The sequence below is a fragment of the Pseudomyrmex gracilis genome, unplaced genomic scaffold, assembly GCF_002006095.1.
Source record: "Pseudomyrmex gracilis isolate BER0280 unplaced genomic scaffold, ASM200609v1 scaffold_18, whole genome shotgun sequence".
NCBI classification, from domain to species: Eukaryota; Metazoa; Arthropoda; class Insecta; order Hymenoptera; family Formicidae; genus Pseudomyrmex; species Pseudomyrmex gracilis.
In genome coordinates, this window is record NW_018020602.1 from 477,877 (window position 1) to 493,471 (window position 15,595).

The window sequence follows — 15,595 nt, forward strand, 5'->3', positions numbered from 1 at the left end:
CGATATAGAGATTTCGAATTGAATTCAATTCGAATTATAAATGTGTTGTTAATTTTTTATTTTAAAAAAATATATATATATTTTGCACATACATTCAGTATATGACTAATAAAGTTCTACTTCTTGACTTAAGTTTACACTTACTAAAGATGTGTATTATTTGTTGCTCGATAAACAAAGTTTGTTTTTTCTTTTTTAATTTTTTTCATATAATTCTTATACGTTTTCCTCTTTTGCAATAACGGTGATTTGCCTGTTGACGATAGAGTGTTTTTTTATTGCGAGTGTGATAACTCGGTCTTAGAGTGAGAAACGTTAGAGTGGAAAAATTGCATAATTGTATGTGAACAACATGTGCTTAAATTCAGATAAGATGGGTTGCGAGCTTCATTTCACGCGTTTACATTACTATTACGAAAGCATTATTAAGTACTATTCAGTATACACGAATACAAATCTTTAATTATTAGCATAAAAATAAGATTAAGCTAAAAATAAGTTAACTTGATCGTTCTGCTTGATTCGTTTAGCCCTCAATCACCCGGGTGAAGATCCATAAAGCAGTCCCGATTGCAGTCTTTGTGACCGTCAATTTTTTATTGTTTTTTAATTTATAAATTGACAAGCTCAGGTAATTAGCACAAACTACAATACACATTTTTGTTAGTATTTTATTTATTTATTGTGTTTTCAATTTATTGATTGCTAATTTGTGTTACTAATTTATGAAAATGAAATTCATATTTTTTGTATGTTAATCTGATGATGCAAAATAAAAATAAATTAAAAGTTTTAAACAATTGTTGCCTCCGTCTCACTATATCTCGTTATATTAAATAAGGTTATTTTTATAAATTATATATTTGTAAGATATTTTTTTCTTTTGTGTCTTTAGAGTTCTCTTTAAGTTTTATATTCTGATTGTTTACTTCTGTTAATTATTTAGTTTAAAATTGAATATGTATTTTCAGTACCGAGACTGCAAAATGCGTAGTCAATCTAGAGGCCAACCTGGCCGCGGACGTGCAGGCAGTCAACAACAGCAGAGTTCTGGACAGAGACAACTTCCTCATGCTCAAGCAAGCAGCGAGCAACTTCGCAGACCAGGACAATCTGCAACTGCAACTCCTTCAGTAAGGATACATGAATGTCAGCTTTATCAAGCTGTTATATACTAAATAAAGTTTGCTTCTTTCTTGTTTTTTTGTTTTTTGTAAATATTGTAAAACCATATTATATTTACATACCGGTCAATATTTGTCACAAATAAGTACTTACGTTTACTGATATTATTGCAAACAGTATTAATAGTAATTTTTTGGTAATAATGGTCGTTTATAATGGAACTGAATATTGTGATAGACAAGTGGAGGACGTGGTTCGCAACATCATACCGAGAAAGGCGATGCGTCTGGAGTTCAAACAATAGGCAGAGGACTTGAGAAACTGACAGTATCCGGAGGTATGTTTGATGTTAAGTTAATTTTAGATTAGCATAGTATAAAAACGATAAAATATAATAACAGATTGTTTTTTTATCAGATGGAGGTGGCGATGCTGGTGCCATGCAACCAAGTAGAAGAGGTATGAGCAGAGGCAACAGAACTTTGCCTGGTGATATTCTAAAACCTACAAGACCAAAAGATTTGGATAGTAAGAAAGGTGAGTAGTAATAATTTAAGAATTCAACTTGGGTAGTTTCTTATTCATCATAAAGATGTAAATTATATTATTGTAAGTTAAATAAATCGTGTCATTTTAAATTAATTTAGGAGTAACTGGACAAGCTATAAGGTTGTACGCTAATTATTACAAAGTACTTAAGGCAACTGACTGGTCTCTTCATCAGTATCGCGTGGATTTTGCACCTGAAGAGGATAACACCTTTGTTCGCAAAGGTTTACTTAAAGTACACAAAAAGGCTCTCGGCATGTATATCTTTGACGGCACTGTAATGTACTCATCTAATCGATTACAAGATGTAAGTAATATTACGTACATGTGTGACCTTGTACATATTATTTATTCACTTATTATACGCGACCGTTTGGAAATCGTCGTACACCATCTGAAATATTGTAGCAAGTCCTCACTTCGAAACGTGAATCCGATCAAGAAATCATAACAATCACCGTTCGGTCTGTTGGCGATATGGTACGGGGTGATTCTCACTATCTTCAATTTTTCAATATAATCATGCGGAAGTGTTACGAACAGCTCAAGTTGAAGCTGGTTGGTCGCAATTTTTACGATCCCCATGAGAAGGTGCGTATACGTTCGCGGCTAGCATCAGAGAAAATTTATGTAATCAGTAAAATAAATCTAATTGTGTAACACAGATTAGCATACCTACATTTAAAATGGAAGTGTGGCCAGGATACATAACTTCTATTCGTCAGCACGAGAATGACATTTTGATGTGTGCAGAAATATCGAGCAAAGTTATGCGATCAGAAACATTGCATGAAATTTATCTTGAAATACGCGAGAGATACGGCAACCGCTATCAAGTAAGTACACAATTTCACAAGAAGTTTTTCTTTCTCTTGACACATTTGTTTTTACATAGAATTTGGTTTAGATATTTTTGCTGTAGCACTTATCGCAAGTGTCTACATTTTAACAGTTCTACATGTGTTACATTTATATTGTTAAAATAAAACTAAAAGTATATAATTAGTAGATATATAAGTCTGTGTTTGTGTGCAGGATGCTTTTAGCCAAGCTGTGATCAACACGGTAGTTCTTACCGCATACAACAATAATACCTATACAATCGACGATGTGGACTTCAAGACAACTCCTGCGTCTCAGTTTACATTGAAAAATAACGAAAAAATAACATATATACAATACTACAAAAAGAAATACGGCCGCGACATAACAAACCCTAATCAACCGATGTTAGTGGCGAAATCAAAAGTAAGAGTTCGACAGGGCGGACCAGCGGATCTCATTTATTTAGTGCCAGAATTGTGTAATGCCACAGGTACAGCCTGCAAAAGTTTAAAGTCTTATCGGCAGTGTTTAATTTGTTGTTTATTCCGTACTCTTCATTCAAAAAGTTGATTTGTGTTTTTCGCCTCCGGCTATTTTTTTTTTTTTCTTCAGTTTTCTACAGTAAGAAGAAACGTTTCTTATACAAAGACTTTATTGCGAGAAAGAATTCGTGTTACAGAACGTGTATTGTAATTTTCAGGCTTAACAGATGACATGAGAGAAAATTTCAAACTTATGCAAGCTTTGGCTCAGTATACGCGATTAGGCCCAGAAAGTCGTATTGATAAATTATTGAAATTCAATAGAAGACTGAACAGTAAGCCCGAGATTCAACAGGAATTTAAAGAGTGGAACTTGCAATTAGACAACAAGTTGCTCGAAATTCCCGGGCGTTTACTGCCACCTGAGACACTTACATTTGGGCCGCCGGCAAGAGACAGTCACCGCAGACAGATAAAACCTACGAATGGCGACTGGACGAGAGAGATGCAGAATACGACTTGCTTGACTTCGGTAGAGTTGAAAGATTGGGTGCTAATAGTTTCGGAGAGAGACAAAAGAGACATTGAGGTACTACAAAAAGCTTTATTTTATAGTATTTTAAATTGTATACATATGTGTAAATATATTCTATGAGAATGTGATCGATTGTGGTTTACTTGACATTTTATTTCAGAGATTTGTTCCAACGCTGAGAAACGTAGCGGAAGGTGTAAGGTTCAGGATAGCTGAGCCAAGAGTATGCACTATCTCCGACGACCGTGCAAATACTTACAACATGTTTTTGGAAAGTCTGTTAAGTAAAAAAATACCGCAGCTAGTATTTTGTGTTGCTTCGAACAATCGCAGCGATCGTTACTCCGTGATTAAGAAAAAGTGCTGCGTAGATCGCCCTGTGCCGTCACAGGTCTGTTTGAAGAGAACTCTCGGCCACAGGAATATCATGTCTATCGCCACAAAGATAGCGATACAAATGAACTGTAAATTGGGTGGTGCACCATGGACCGTAGATATACCATTAGACGGACTGATGATCATTGGTTTCGATGTCAGTCATGACACGATTGACAGGTCTAAAGATTTCGGTGAGTATCCTCGAACTTTGTGAAATTTTGCGCGAATAAAAGTCGCGAGAATTTGAATTTACATTCTTGTAGCAAAATTAGTTAAAAACGCTAATCGATTTGTGGTTTTTGCCAGGTGCAATGGTGGCGTCCATGGACAAGCAAATGACAAGATACTACAGTACAGTTTCGTCACATAGCGACGGCGACGAACTGTCGAAGGATCTGTGCAAAAACGTCTGCAAAGCCGTGCAGATGTATCATAGAATCAACAATGTGGCACCGAATCGTATCGTTGTTTATCGCGACGGTGTCGGTGAGGGTCAGATACCGCAAGTTCAGGAACGCGAGGTCAAACAGATAAGGAAAGCTCTCGACAGCTTGTATACAAGCTCGTATAACGGCCAAAATTATAAGTTTGCATTTATAGTCGTGACAAAACGGTTGAACACGCGACTGTTCAATAACAAAAATAATCCCGTTCCGGGTACGATAGTTGACGATGTTATAACTGATCCGATGAAGTATGACTTCTTTATTGTTTCGCAACAGGTGCGACAAGGCACGGTGACGCCCACCTCGTACAACATTATCGACTCGAATATCGGTTTGGATCCAGACAAAATACAACGTCTGACGTTCAAACTGACACATATGTATTATAATTGTTCAAATACTGTCAGGGTGCCAGCGCCTTGTCATTACGCTCACAAACTGGCATTCTTGATTAGCAGATATGTTCACAAGGCGCCGGAAAATCATCTACAGAATATGTTATATTTCTTGTAAACTTTGCACACTTGCGTTTCTTTTTAATGCCAAATCTGCAAAACCTCATCGTTTTTAGTTTTTTTTTTATATATTTGAGTTTTTTTTTTATATATATATAACAGGTTGTATTTTTGTATTAAGATTACGAAGATACATTTAAGACATAAGTGAAGTCAAACATTTACAGGACGATCTTACAGTCTGGATTGATTTCTTTTTGTTTTATAAGAAATTATAAATAAATTTATAGTTATATCGACCAGTATAGATTAAGTATCGAGTAAACACGTGTGTCACAGAGAACACAGTGTCGAATAAGAAGGTGCATGTCGACGTTTCGCAACGAAATGCAAAACAGGCATCTTGGAGATACGTCGTTTCTAAAAGAACTCGAGTGTTTGTAAGTATCGTATGAAATGTAAAGAGCACGCGGTTACCGCATATTAACAGACCCAATGACACAGAGAAGATGTGTTTATTGAACAAAAGATCGCGTCAGATAGCGAACTTTTTTAATAGCATTGTGACGCTACAGAGCCAAATTGTCGACTCTTTAAGCAAGTGACGTAAATCAAAGTGTGCCTGTCCGCGTGATTTTTTATATTAGCGTTAAATGTCAGAATAAGCACCAGAAGTTACCAGAGTGTGTAACGATAATTTTAAGCTGAGAAGTTCAATATATAATGACGTTTGACGTTATTCTTTCGAAGATATTCCATATCATCTGCATTTTTCACACACAATATCCGGTCAATATTGTATGACAAAGTTGAGGAACACGAAAAAAATTGAGCAGTAAGATCTGAGGACATTGTTTTGCCGTTTTGTAGTTGAGAAAATGGTTTGTAATTGTGTGGCGTTGATTTGCTCAATACTCGAGTCTTACCGCTCAAGTATCTTCGTGTGTTTTTGACTTGATTACTATTTACTATTTTTGTAATTTGTGTGTGAATTTGCGATTATCAATCTTTCAACTCGAGACGCATCAGCTTCAAGTTCCTAATATCGTTAAACGATAAGCGGACATCAGTATTAGTTCTTTTCTTGATGATTGTTTTTTTTTTTTTTTCCCCTCACATTTTGACTTGTTCGTCTGCTGATGCGCAACACACATTGATTGCAAATCTCTGTTACAAATGTGCCATAACGTGCGACGCGATGGGTGTTACTATAATTGGTATTGCTAAGTGTAAAAAGCGCAACAACTTGTGTGGCGAACTGTAACTTGTCGGAATATTTAATTCCGAAAAATTACATTTATCCGGGCTAAAATAAGACAAATTCTTTCGCGTTCAATCATGAAAAATTCTGAAGAATTGCGTTCACTCGAGCCATCCATGATCTCTTATCTTACTCTTTTGCTTTTATCGTTCTTTGATAATTGTTTATATTAAACAGGGTAATCTTATGTGTACAATAATAAGATTAAGAGTAGCTCGATTGTAACAATAGCCGTTTCCATCCTCTCTCGTACCATGAACATGTTTTTAAGATATACGTATGCTTTATTTTTCTAGCTCAAGATTTGCGCATTAGTAGGTACAAATGTTATATCAAATGTTATATCAAAGCTATAAAACAGAAGGACTATGTGACAAAAGAAATCATTTTGAAATATATACAGCGATGAATTTGAGTTCAATCCGATGATTTCGATAGCGATTCTTTTAGTAGCGTTTAGAGTATATGCTTCTTTCGTACAAAGTATTTTTATACTACAAAAAACTACATTTAAGTCTTTTCGCACAAATTTAGTTTGATGAGGTGTTAAATAAAATTTTTTGTACGTATACAACAAAAGTGTATAACAGTTGATATACATCTATTCTCATTCCTTCCAAAAAAAAAAAAACGTTTTTTTACTGGCACTAAATCTTTTCCTTTCTATCGTCTAATTTACATGAACGTAAGCTAATTTATATTCATGTTATTGCTTACTTTTTTTTGCACACTTTTTAAATACTATTTCGTATTTATGTTGGATTCTGTTCAATTTGTATGTGGCTCAAGGCTGATATGACTGTAACCGCCTTGTAAGATCGGGATTATTAAATTCGAGATATACACTCGAATTCAAAATTATTAGAGGCCCGATTTAGTTCGTCAATCAATCGATCAATTTGATTGAAAGGGATCGGAAAACATTTAAAGATGATGTGAGCGAATTCGAACTCGGGATCTCCATATTCGCAGACCCTGCATTCAATCCGCGAGACCAGTAGGCCGATCCTGACCGATTCTTTTCTTTTTTCGGACTCACTGAGAGAAGAGAATCGGTTCGCACAAAAAAACTCGTCCGTTTCGCATATAATTTTTTTTAGAATTTATATTTTTATTAGAAAGCCATTCAACTCCACACCCATTGGTTGCCAGCAAAGTGTTTCGCGCGCAACGTTATCCCCACTTTGTCCGCTTTGCTTGTTCTCTATATGCGCAAATTGGCGGTGAATGTCGAAATTTAGCTTCGGAGATGTCCTTTTTTATTCACAAAGTTTCAAAAGTTATAGTACGCGTGGATTACTAAATAAAAGGAAGAACTGTGATATTATATTTTTGAACTATGGAATATATCGATTTATGTAAGTGATTTATAACCTCAAAATACTGACAACCGGAACGCAAAGGAGCATTGTTTATTTAGAAATGTAATTTATTTTTAAGTATAATAAAATATACAAGAGATGTATCCTGCGAATCACAAAACTGTATTTGTTCTGGATCACACTCCGTATTTCGGCATTTCTTCTGAATGTCCGTTGGAGTTTGACTTTTTCAAAAGCAGAGGACAGAATTTGATACCACTTGCTCCGGTTTCAAAATCCTTGTGGACTACCAGTGTCGAAGCTTCGTTGGAGTACTGTCGCATTGTGTGGGATCTTTTTCCTGCAGGCAAACTGGTCAGTACAGAGTTTAATATTTTGATGTTATTGTCATCATCGCACATTGTTCTGTTCATTTTTCAGATAAGATTTGTTGTGACAGATCGAGCAGCTTATTTGCTAAACTCATGGAGCCCGTTGCAACAGAATTTAGCTCATGTAAGCGGTAGCTTTTAATTTTTATATCAATGACTACTAGTAATATGTGTGTAAGAATATTAAAAAACTGTAAAATATATATAAAAGACTAATTATAAGAATTTAAGTGTGTTTATGTGTGGTTATGTGTATATTTAAGTGGGTTTACCTCTTATAGATTATGAATGGAACTGCTATTTTGGGAGTGCCCACCAAGACACCAGAACCAAGAGAGGACTATTCAGTTGTACATGGTTTAAGAGTTGCGATAGAAGGTTTGAACGAATGTACAGAAATACAACATGAAAAAAGAACCTCTCTGAACGAGAATGCTAGTAAGCTGGTAATGAACAGAGGCAGGGTAATATGCATAACAAGCGCACGAGACAACAGTAACATGAAGAGCTTGGAGAATATATTTTTGAACCAATTGGAACAGGAGAATAAGACTGCATTAGCTTCGGATAAGTCAGTGTTTTTATTTTAGATATTTTCTTGAATTGTGTTATGCAATAAAAATTCTAATTTTTGTTGTTGCTCGGATTTTGCAGCTTGATACCTATCGATTATTGCCATTTAGTCATCCTGAATATTAGTCCTAACAACATCGAATCTCAAGTTACTTCTCAACCCCCTCGGGAGGTACGTTTCTAACAATATATTTTTATTATTTTTGTTTTTATATATCGTAACATTATACAATTAAAAAATTCTTTAGTTTATCTTTAGTTATATTTTTTATCTCTCAATTAATTGTACAGTAGAGTTTAGAAAGAACGTACAAACTTTTTGGAGATTTTATGCGTAGTGTCTGCTTCATTTGAAGTTCTGTTCAAAGTAATTTTTATGCAGGTATCTCCTCTGCTGACAGTAGAAGTGCATTCAATCAAAGCTTCCGCTCTCCACTCTAAACTGTCCCATCTGATTTTGTCTCATTATGATCTAGCCAGCACTACGGTGACGGGTATACCTATGAAGGAGGAACAAAACGCCAGCTCGTCTGCGAATTATGACGTGGAGATATTTCATTCTTCTGCTGCGCATTCAGCTATCTTGAAAGGTTTCCAAAATATTGTCAGACTTTTCTTTTACGTGACACCCAGTAAATTGTGAATTAAAGTTTTGTTGTTGTTTTTTGCTTTCTTTTGCAGGAAATTCATCGGATTCATCGTTGATAAAGACTTTTCGACGGTTCGAGGAAGGATCGGAGTACGAGACGGTCACGTTAAAGTGGTGCACACCGCGTGGCTGCAGCGCCTCGGAGATGCAGTACTGCACGGTGATGCACCGAATCACGCCGGTAGATGTTAATAGCAGACCGTCGTCATGCTTGATTAATTTTCTACTAAATGGTAGATCAGTTATGTTGGAAATGGCAAGAAAGACAGGTGGAAAGACTATTTCCCACTTGCTGGCGGCGCACGGCGGCGAAATTTTCATTCACACTCTGTCCACTGCCAGAAGCGTGCTAGAAGATCCACCATCTATCAGCGAAGGTTGTGGCGGACGTGTCACCGATTACAGAATAACCGTAAGAAGTTTTTTTAATTACTAATGTACTCATTTATTGTCAAAAGTATATCTCGCGCGTTATTTCTATTGTGTATAACATTATATTTAGAAGATCTCTGTAAATTAACATTGAACACATTTATTGTCTCGCAACAAATACGCTAGTAGAATTTGCATTATACGTGCAATAGTTTTTCTCACGATAGAAAGTACATAAATATTACGATTTAATATTATTTTTTGTCGTAGGATTTTGGCGCTCTTATGCGAAACAACATGCTGGTACCGCTGAAACAAGGTTCCACTTCCAATGACGGTCCGGTAGAGAAGATGAGATTTCGACTGGAACGTCACACTAAGTACTGGCCCATGACGATATCTAGTACTCTTATGTTCAATTTAAAACAGGTTGGTATTACTGAAAGTATTAACAACGAAAAATTTCATTTAATAAGAGAAATTTAAAATAAATACTTTTAAATTATATATTTATTGCTTTAAAATAAATATTTTTTTGAGAGCCAAATGTAAGTAAATTGAAAGTGAAAAAACTTTTACACACTTCAAGTAAATCCTCAATTGTTTTAATAATTTGAATTATTTTTATGTAAATTAACATTATTTTAAAATTTCTCATGTAGGTGATAGAACCGCTTCCGGAATTGATAGTGAAAGAAAATCTGACCGCTGAGGAAGTGATGCAATGCAAGCAAGTGATCTTTAGCTTGCTCAATCTGGAAGCGAAGCATGAAACTTTGCCGTTACCCAGCATCGGTGGAGGTCGTGGTGGAAAAGGAGGCGGAACACGTCGAGAGGAGCACTATCGTTTGTTGTGGGATGAAATAGAAACATTTCTCAAGTGTCACGCGAACAATTCAGTCGCGCATTCTGAAGTGCTCAATTGTCTGCTGGAGATTAGAAACAAAGATGACAAAGACAAGGTGGAACTCGATCAAGCTTTACGGGAGTTAGATGGGTAATTAAATATTCTCTCGTCAAAACGTTCCAAGTATCTTTTAATATTTAGAAATATTCAAATATTAGACTTGTTGTTCGAACATGTGAACAAAACTGAAGATTGGATGTTTTCAGCTTTGGCAAAGAAGACGGAAGTGCCCGAGTCAGTGTGATCAGAGCGACGACAGATTCTCCTATGTCACCACCTGCCACCGTGTCAGTGCCTTTGAGCAAGCAGTTGCACAAAGGTATCACCGGAAAGAGTCTTTTGGATATCTGGTTGCACCGTAGCGCTCCGAAAGACAGAAAACCGGACTTTCACGGCAGAATTAACAGCGACGGCCTTAAAGCGAAGTTGTATCCGAATCTAAAAGACACAGGAGGAAGAGAACCCAGGGAGACCATTCTAGAAGGATAAGTGTAAAAAACAAACTTATAAAATGTAAGATGCATCCTCTATATATAAATATATATAATATATGTCTTTTTTTTTTCACGTTGTAAATATAACTCATATAAATTATAAGATTGATTTATTTAATATTATGTTCTCGTAACTCTATAGGATATTAAAATTATATAACAGAAGAAAAAAGGGAATATAATACGCGTTGGCAAAATATTCAAGCCTATCGTTTTTTTTTTCTGATGAAATCAAGTTCATACCTCTCTGTGATTGTTTTAAACTAATTTTTTTACAACTAGTTCTCTCCGCTCTAAATAATGTCACAATTCTCAATATTTTGTTAATTATATTTTGTGAATTTATTATGAACACTAAGACATTTTAAAGATTTATGAACTTGTATACTTTGTACACGACAAAATTATACTCGATAATTAATTCAGAGAGGTAGCACTTGTGTGCAAAATTACAAAAATAGTGTGAAAAAAAGAGAATCTTAGAAAAGTCAATTTGTTAGCCAAAAAGCAAGGGAAGAAGAAAGATTGAAATAAAGAACGAAACTGGAATACGATGATGATATATTCGGAACGCGATCACCGCATCAATACGCCGGGCATTCATCTGTGCGTTTAAAGGGACGTGTGGAACAAAAGTGTATCAGTAGTACAACGCCATTTCCCTTTTCCTTCTTCCTCTTACCGTTACCCCTCTTTCCCCTCTTTCTTTCTCATTCTCTCCTCTCACCTCCCCCGCTGTGTTTTACAGTCAACACGTCTGCCGAGCGTCTGAGCCGTCTGAGGGATACATCGACCTTTGTCGAATGTATAGACGTGTGCTCCGCCGTTGTGCTAATCGATGAATGTGGAAGGATGCCAGAGCGATAGGAGCGGAACGGGAGAGAGGGAAACGGAGAGAGACGACTCTCTGTGTGTCGTATTGCGCGCGACGCAAGATACGGTCCTCTCTCACTTGGACGGAGATGGATAATGGAGATAAAGAAAGATACGCAGACGAAGGAAAGCCCGCACTGGCTACATACCCAGGGATTTGGAAGTTCGCGACTGTCGGCGAAGACGCGCCCGAAACAAAACAACCAGGAACGAAGGATCTCAAGGCGCGCGAAGTATCATGAAACATCTTGAACGTCGAAAATCCGGAGAATCCACCAGAATTCTTTGGATTGACAATCGAGGACTGACAAAAAGTTTAAAAATCTCCGAATCGAAAAGTCCTCTGCCAAGGACTCTGAGAACCAAACCGTCACTCGAGATTATCGAGCTCTCTTGTGCGGTTTTTCGTCGGAAATACTCGTGGATTCTTTAAAAGATCCCGAGTCAGCCGTTTCTTGTGAAAGAAACGACACGAGGACTTCTCGAGGATGCAGAAGAAAAGTATGCGGACGCGCGCGGATCAAATCGATCTATTTCGAGCGAGGCCATTACTTATGCTGCACCTTGTATAATGCAAGCCGCTAAAAGAGAAACAGATGGGTAGGTAGGCGAGAGGGAGGCGGGAGGGTTACGAGGAGGAGGACGAGAACGAGGAAGAGGAAGAGGTGGAGGAGGGTTGCGGAAGGGGACCAGTGAGTACAAGTGCATGACGTAACGGTTCATTCATCCCGAGACAGGCGATAGAGGATATCCCGGTCAATGGTATACTTATGCATGTAAACGCGCGCATATACGTAGGTACGTGTGTACGTACGTATGACGCATGTAAGAGTCTGGGTGCGCGGTGTGTGTGCACACGTCTGTTGCGCTGCTCATTTTTGTTTCGGACGTACGAGCCACGTGCATGCGTGCGTGTGCAAAAATAAAACGACACGTGGTAGAATGTGGAAAAGCGCAATATATTCGCCCGAGCGTTTTCGGTTTCTATTTCGTACGTGTGTGTACGTTGGGAATCCTTTTTTTTTTAGATGCGAACACAACAGTTTTTTCCGCCGTGACTTTCCTCGAGTTTTAACGTAGGTATGTGAAATACTTTGTTACGTTGTAATTGTTCTTTAGTGAGAAACATTAATCGCGTAAAATTTGCTTCTTGCTCTTTAAACAGACTTTGATTTGACAGCTTGAAGTAAAACAATTGCAGTAAACTTTGGCATTTTAATTGTTCGTCGCAAAAATTATATTGGCACGCTTGTGAATTTTTTTTTTTTCTTTTTTTCAAAAACTTTAATATCTTTTACATGTGTGCGAATTATTAGATTGGTGCAAAAATAATTGCGGTTTTTGTTATTTAATAAATAATTATGTAACAGGTTGGCGCAACAAATACGTTTTGTTACTTAATAAATTATTTATATCAAATTAATTATTTACTTAATAAATTACTTATTAAATAACCGCAATTATTTTTGCGCTGGCCTGATAACAGAATTTGCTGTGTCAATTTTCCACACATATATGTTCCATACACATTTGTCTGATGCAAATGCATTTGACGATAAATAACTAACTAACTTGATTATTGATCAATAATTGCATTAAACCTTCGTTCTTCTATTTCGAGAATAAAATCAACGCTGCTAATATCGCAATCGAATCAGGAAGTTTGGCTTGTTGCTAAACAGCTGAATCGATAATTGGGGGAAGGGATTACATATTTCAAGCGAGCCCACGCACGCACGTAATATAATCGTCTATGTTTACGTACGGGGTAATTATATTATTTAAATTATTAAGCATACAAGCAACGATATGCGCAAGGAATCGCACAACAGATGATCAATAATGTGGCCGTATGACGTGTAAATTATGCAGCCAATATTCCGTGTAATGCTAATCGCGATCGACAACGACACGTTGCCGAGGTACGTAAATAAATGTGTTAATTGTTGCTCTCGTGATAAGCGACGACGACGGGACGTGTGTCGCGTCGTCGTGGCGCGCGATATGGGAGTGCACCCGTTTATATAATTGAAACCCGCGTTGTGTATAGCTGGGTACGCGTACATATCGATCGCGGCCTCGAGGGTCACTGAACGAAACGGAGCTGCTGGTGGTAGGTAGGTAGAGAGCGTGGTGTGAGCGTCTTTCCGCGTCAATAAACGAGCACAAACACCCGCTTTTTAACATGAAAAAACTCGGATAACCACGCCAGTTCCGTAACTAATATCAATGGATACCACGGCATTGCGTTAGGGATCTGCTAATCTGCTAATGGGACAAATCACACTTGAATAAATCAGATCTGAAATAAATGAAAATGTATATATATATATCGGATGCGCACGTGTTGCAAAACCGTGTAGTTTTGCGTCGGTGCGCGTTTGAATAACAACGTAATTAATATTGATTTTTATTAATTGCTTTTTTTTTTTTTAACGTTAATTTTCGTGTCAGTTCTTGCCAAAACTCGGTTATTGTAGAGAGAGAAAGAGGGATATAATATATTATCGCACGCGATCTCTTTCTTAATCCGAAAGAAAAACCGAAATAAAAATTGTTATCTACTTTTTTTTAATATACTTTTTTTTATATTATTTTTTGTTCACAGCATAAGCTTTTCTACGAGAAAAAGTTCAGGTAAAAGTTCACGCTTGAATTTTTCAGCATAATATTCCCCGGACTCCCATTGAGAATGCAGGAGCACAGCGAAACTCGTTTTCCCTCCGTAGGGTTGCTGCCCTTCGAGCTCACGGCCGACTGGCTCTTTGTCGTCCCTTTGAGCGATGTCCCTGCAGGATGTACGGAACATTAAAGCGTGGCACAGGGACGTACATATCGGACAGGGAAAAATACACACACAGTATATCTCGAGTTCTTTTTTTTTTCTTGTTTTTCAAAGAGGGTGGTTGGATTTATGTAAGTACGTGAAAAGAATTTGCGAGCGGACGGGAAATAGAAGAACAAGTTTTTTTTTTTTTATAAGAATTGTATTTTTAATGCGAAATTTATTTCAGGTTTGTGATACGCGTTGCACAAAAGATTTTCTTTGTCATTTAAAAGTTGATTAATGCAACTGTCTCTCGAGACCGAACAAGTGTTCCATGTTTCTTTATCTTACACGCCTGAAAAGCACAATTTCGTATTTGTCAAATCGTCTTACGTTGTCTTTCACGTCTTTTCATAAAAAAAAAAAAAAAAAAAAAAACGTTTTGTAGAAGAAGCTTCTTTTTCTCTTGGCGTAACATTTTTTGTCTCCCAATATTCAATAAATGCAAAAGAAAACTTCGACAGTTTTTCTTGCAGATATAGCTTGTCTTTTTCAGTGATAAGACGGACGTTTTGTCGTTTTAAGTCACGATGTGACCTAGAAGAGTCCCAACATATAACTAAGAGAAATTTTTGGCAGAGAAGACTTTTGATGTCTAAACTTTCCAGGTAGGCGCCCCGCTGGTAACCATCCGTTGCTGTGCCGCAGGGCAGCTGCTCGTATAGCAGAACGATTTTCAAAGGGCGAGACTTCTAATGAGCTACCCTACGGAGGGTCCGGATATACCGAACGGCAGACTATGTGTTTTTCTCTGCCTGTATCGTGTTCTCTCTTCTCCTGCGTTCGTCGGGTTTCTCTCTTTCTCTCTCTCTCTCTCTCTCTCTCTCTCTCTCTCTCTCTCTCTCTCTTTCCCCCTCTCTCTCTCTCTCCCTCCGCTTTCACCTTCAGAAATTTTTCGAACCGACTACGTAACGCCGAGAGAAAAGTTTCCGCACGACGACAAAAAGACGGAAAATCGAATTGTCACTTTTCAGACGGGATACGATTTTTAAAACTTTTGGATTTCAAAAAGCTTTGCTAAATTTGTATCTACATAGCGATTTTTTTAATTTAAAAACTGCCTCTCTAGAACTCTCTCTCTCTCTCTCTCTCTCTAGCGATCATAATATTTTGAAGCTGAAGTATCTATTGTTTAAAATGGGAAAATATTT

The 15,595-nt window shown here is 37.1% G+C and overlaps 2 protein-coding genes across 5 annotated transcripts in view; both read left to right on the forward strand.

Moving 5' to 3' along the window:
- LOC109864194 (protein aubergine-like) overlaps window positions 1-6,619 on the forward strand; it is an 8,597-nt gene extending 1,978 nt beyond the window's left edge. For 2 of the 4 annotated variants that reach the window (XM_020445180.1, XM_020445181.1), the window contains exons 2-12: window positions 531-631; window positions 972-1,133; window positions 1,363-1,462; window positions 1,543-1,662; window positions 1,773-1,981; window positions 2,083-2,265; window positions 2,340-2,510; window positions 2,710-2,989; window positions 3,200-3,570; window positions 3,677-4,085; window positions 4,201-6,619. In XM_020445180.1, coding sequence (XP_020300769.1) covers window positions 987-1,133; window positions 1,363-1,462; window positions 1,543-1,662; window positions 1,773-1,981; window positions 2,083-2,265; window positions 2,340-2,510; window positions 2,710-2,989; window positions 3,200-3,570; window positions 3,677-4,085; window positions 4,201-4,853 — 2,643 coding nt within the window. In that variant the 5' untranslated portion in view covers window positions 531-631; window positions 972-986 and the 3' untranslated portion in view covers window positions 4,854-6,619. The remainder of the gene's footprint in view (window positions 1-530; window positions 632-971; window positions 1,134-1,362; window positions 1,463-1,542; window positions 1,663-1,772; window positions 1,982-2,082; window positions 2,266-2,339; window positions 2,511-2,709; window positions 2,990-3,199; window positions 3,571-3,676; window positions 4,086-4,200) is intronic. The other 2 variants (XM_020445179.1, XM_020445178.1) reach the window with 2 other exon arrangements.
- Window positions 6,620-7,225: 606 nt separating this feature from the next.
- Window positions 7,226-10,810, forward strand: LOC109864220 (protein asunder homolog). Its single transcript, XM_020445220.1, has 10 exons — window positions 7,226-7,414; window positions 7,497-7,732; window positions 7,799-7,873; window positions 8,031-8,320; window positions 8,404-8,494; window positions 8,705-8,912; window positions 9,004-9,383; window positions 9,614-9,772; window positions 10,006-10,340; window positions 10,457-10,810. Exons 2-10 carry the CDS (start codon window positions 7,517-7,519, stop codon window positions 10,737-10,739), a joined length of 2,037 nt encoding a protein of 678 aa, XP_020300809.1. The 5' UTR covers window positions 7,226-7,414; window positions 7,497-7,516; the 3' UTR covers window positions 10,740-10,810.
- Window positions 10,811-15,595: the final 4,785 nt, after the last annotated feature.

Bases quoted from the DNA above. Each gene is read 5' to 3' on its own strand.
- LOC109864220 (XM_020445220.1), top strand. From the start codon at position 7,517: ATGTATCCTGCGAATCACAAAACTGTATTTGTTCTGGATCACACTCCG. The intron at 7,874-8,030 runs GTAAGCGGTAGC...TACCTCTTATAG, and splicing joins TGCAACAGAATTTAGCTCAT to ATTATGAATGGAACTGCTAT. The intron at 10,341-10,456 runs GTAATTAAATAT...GGATGTTTTCAG, and splicing joins GCTTTACGGGAGTTAGATGG to CTTTGGCAAAGAAGACGGAA.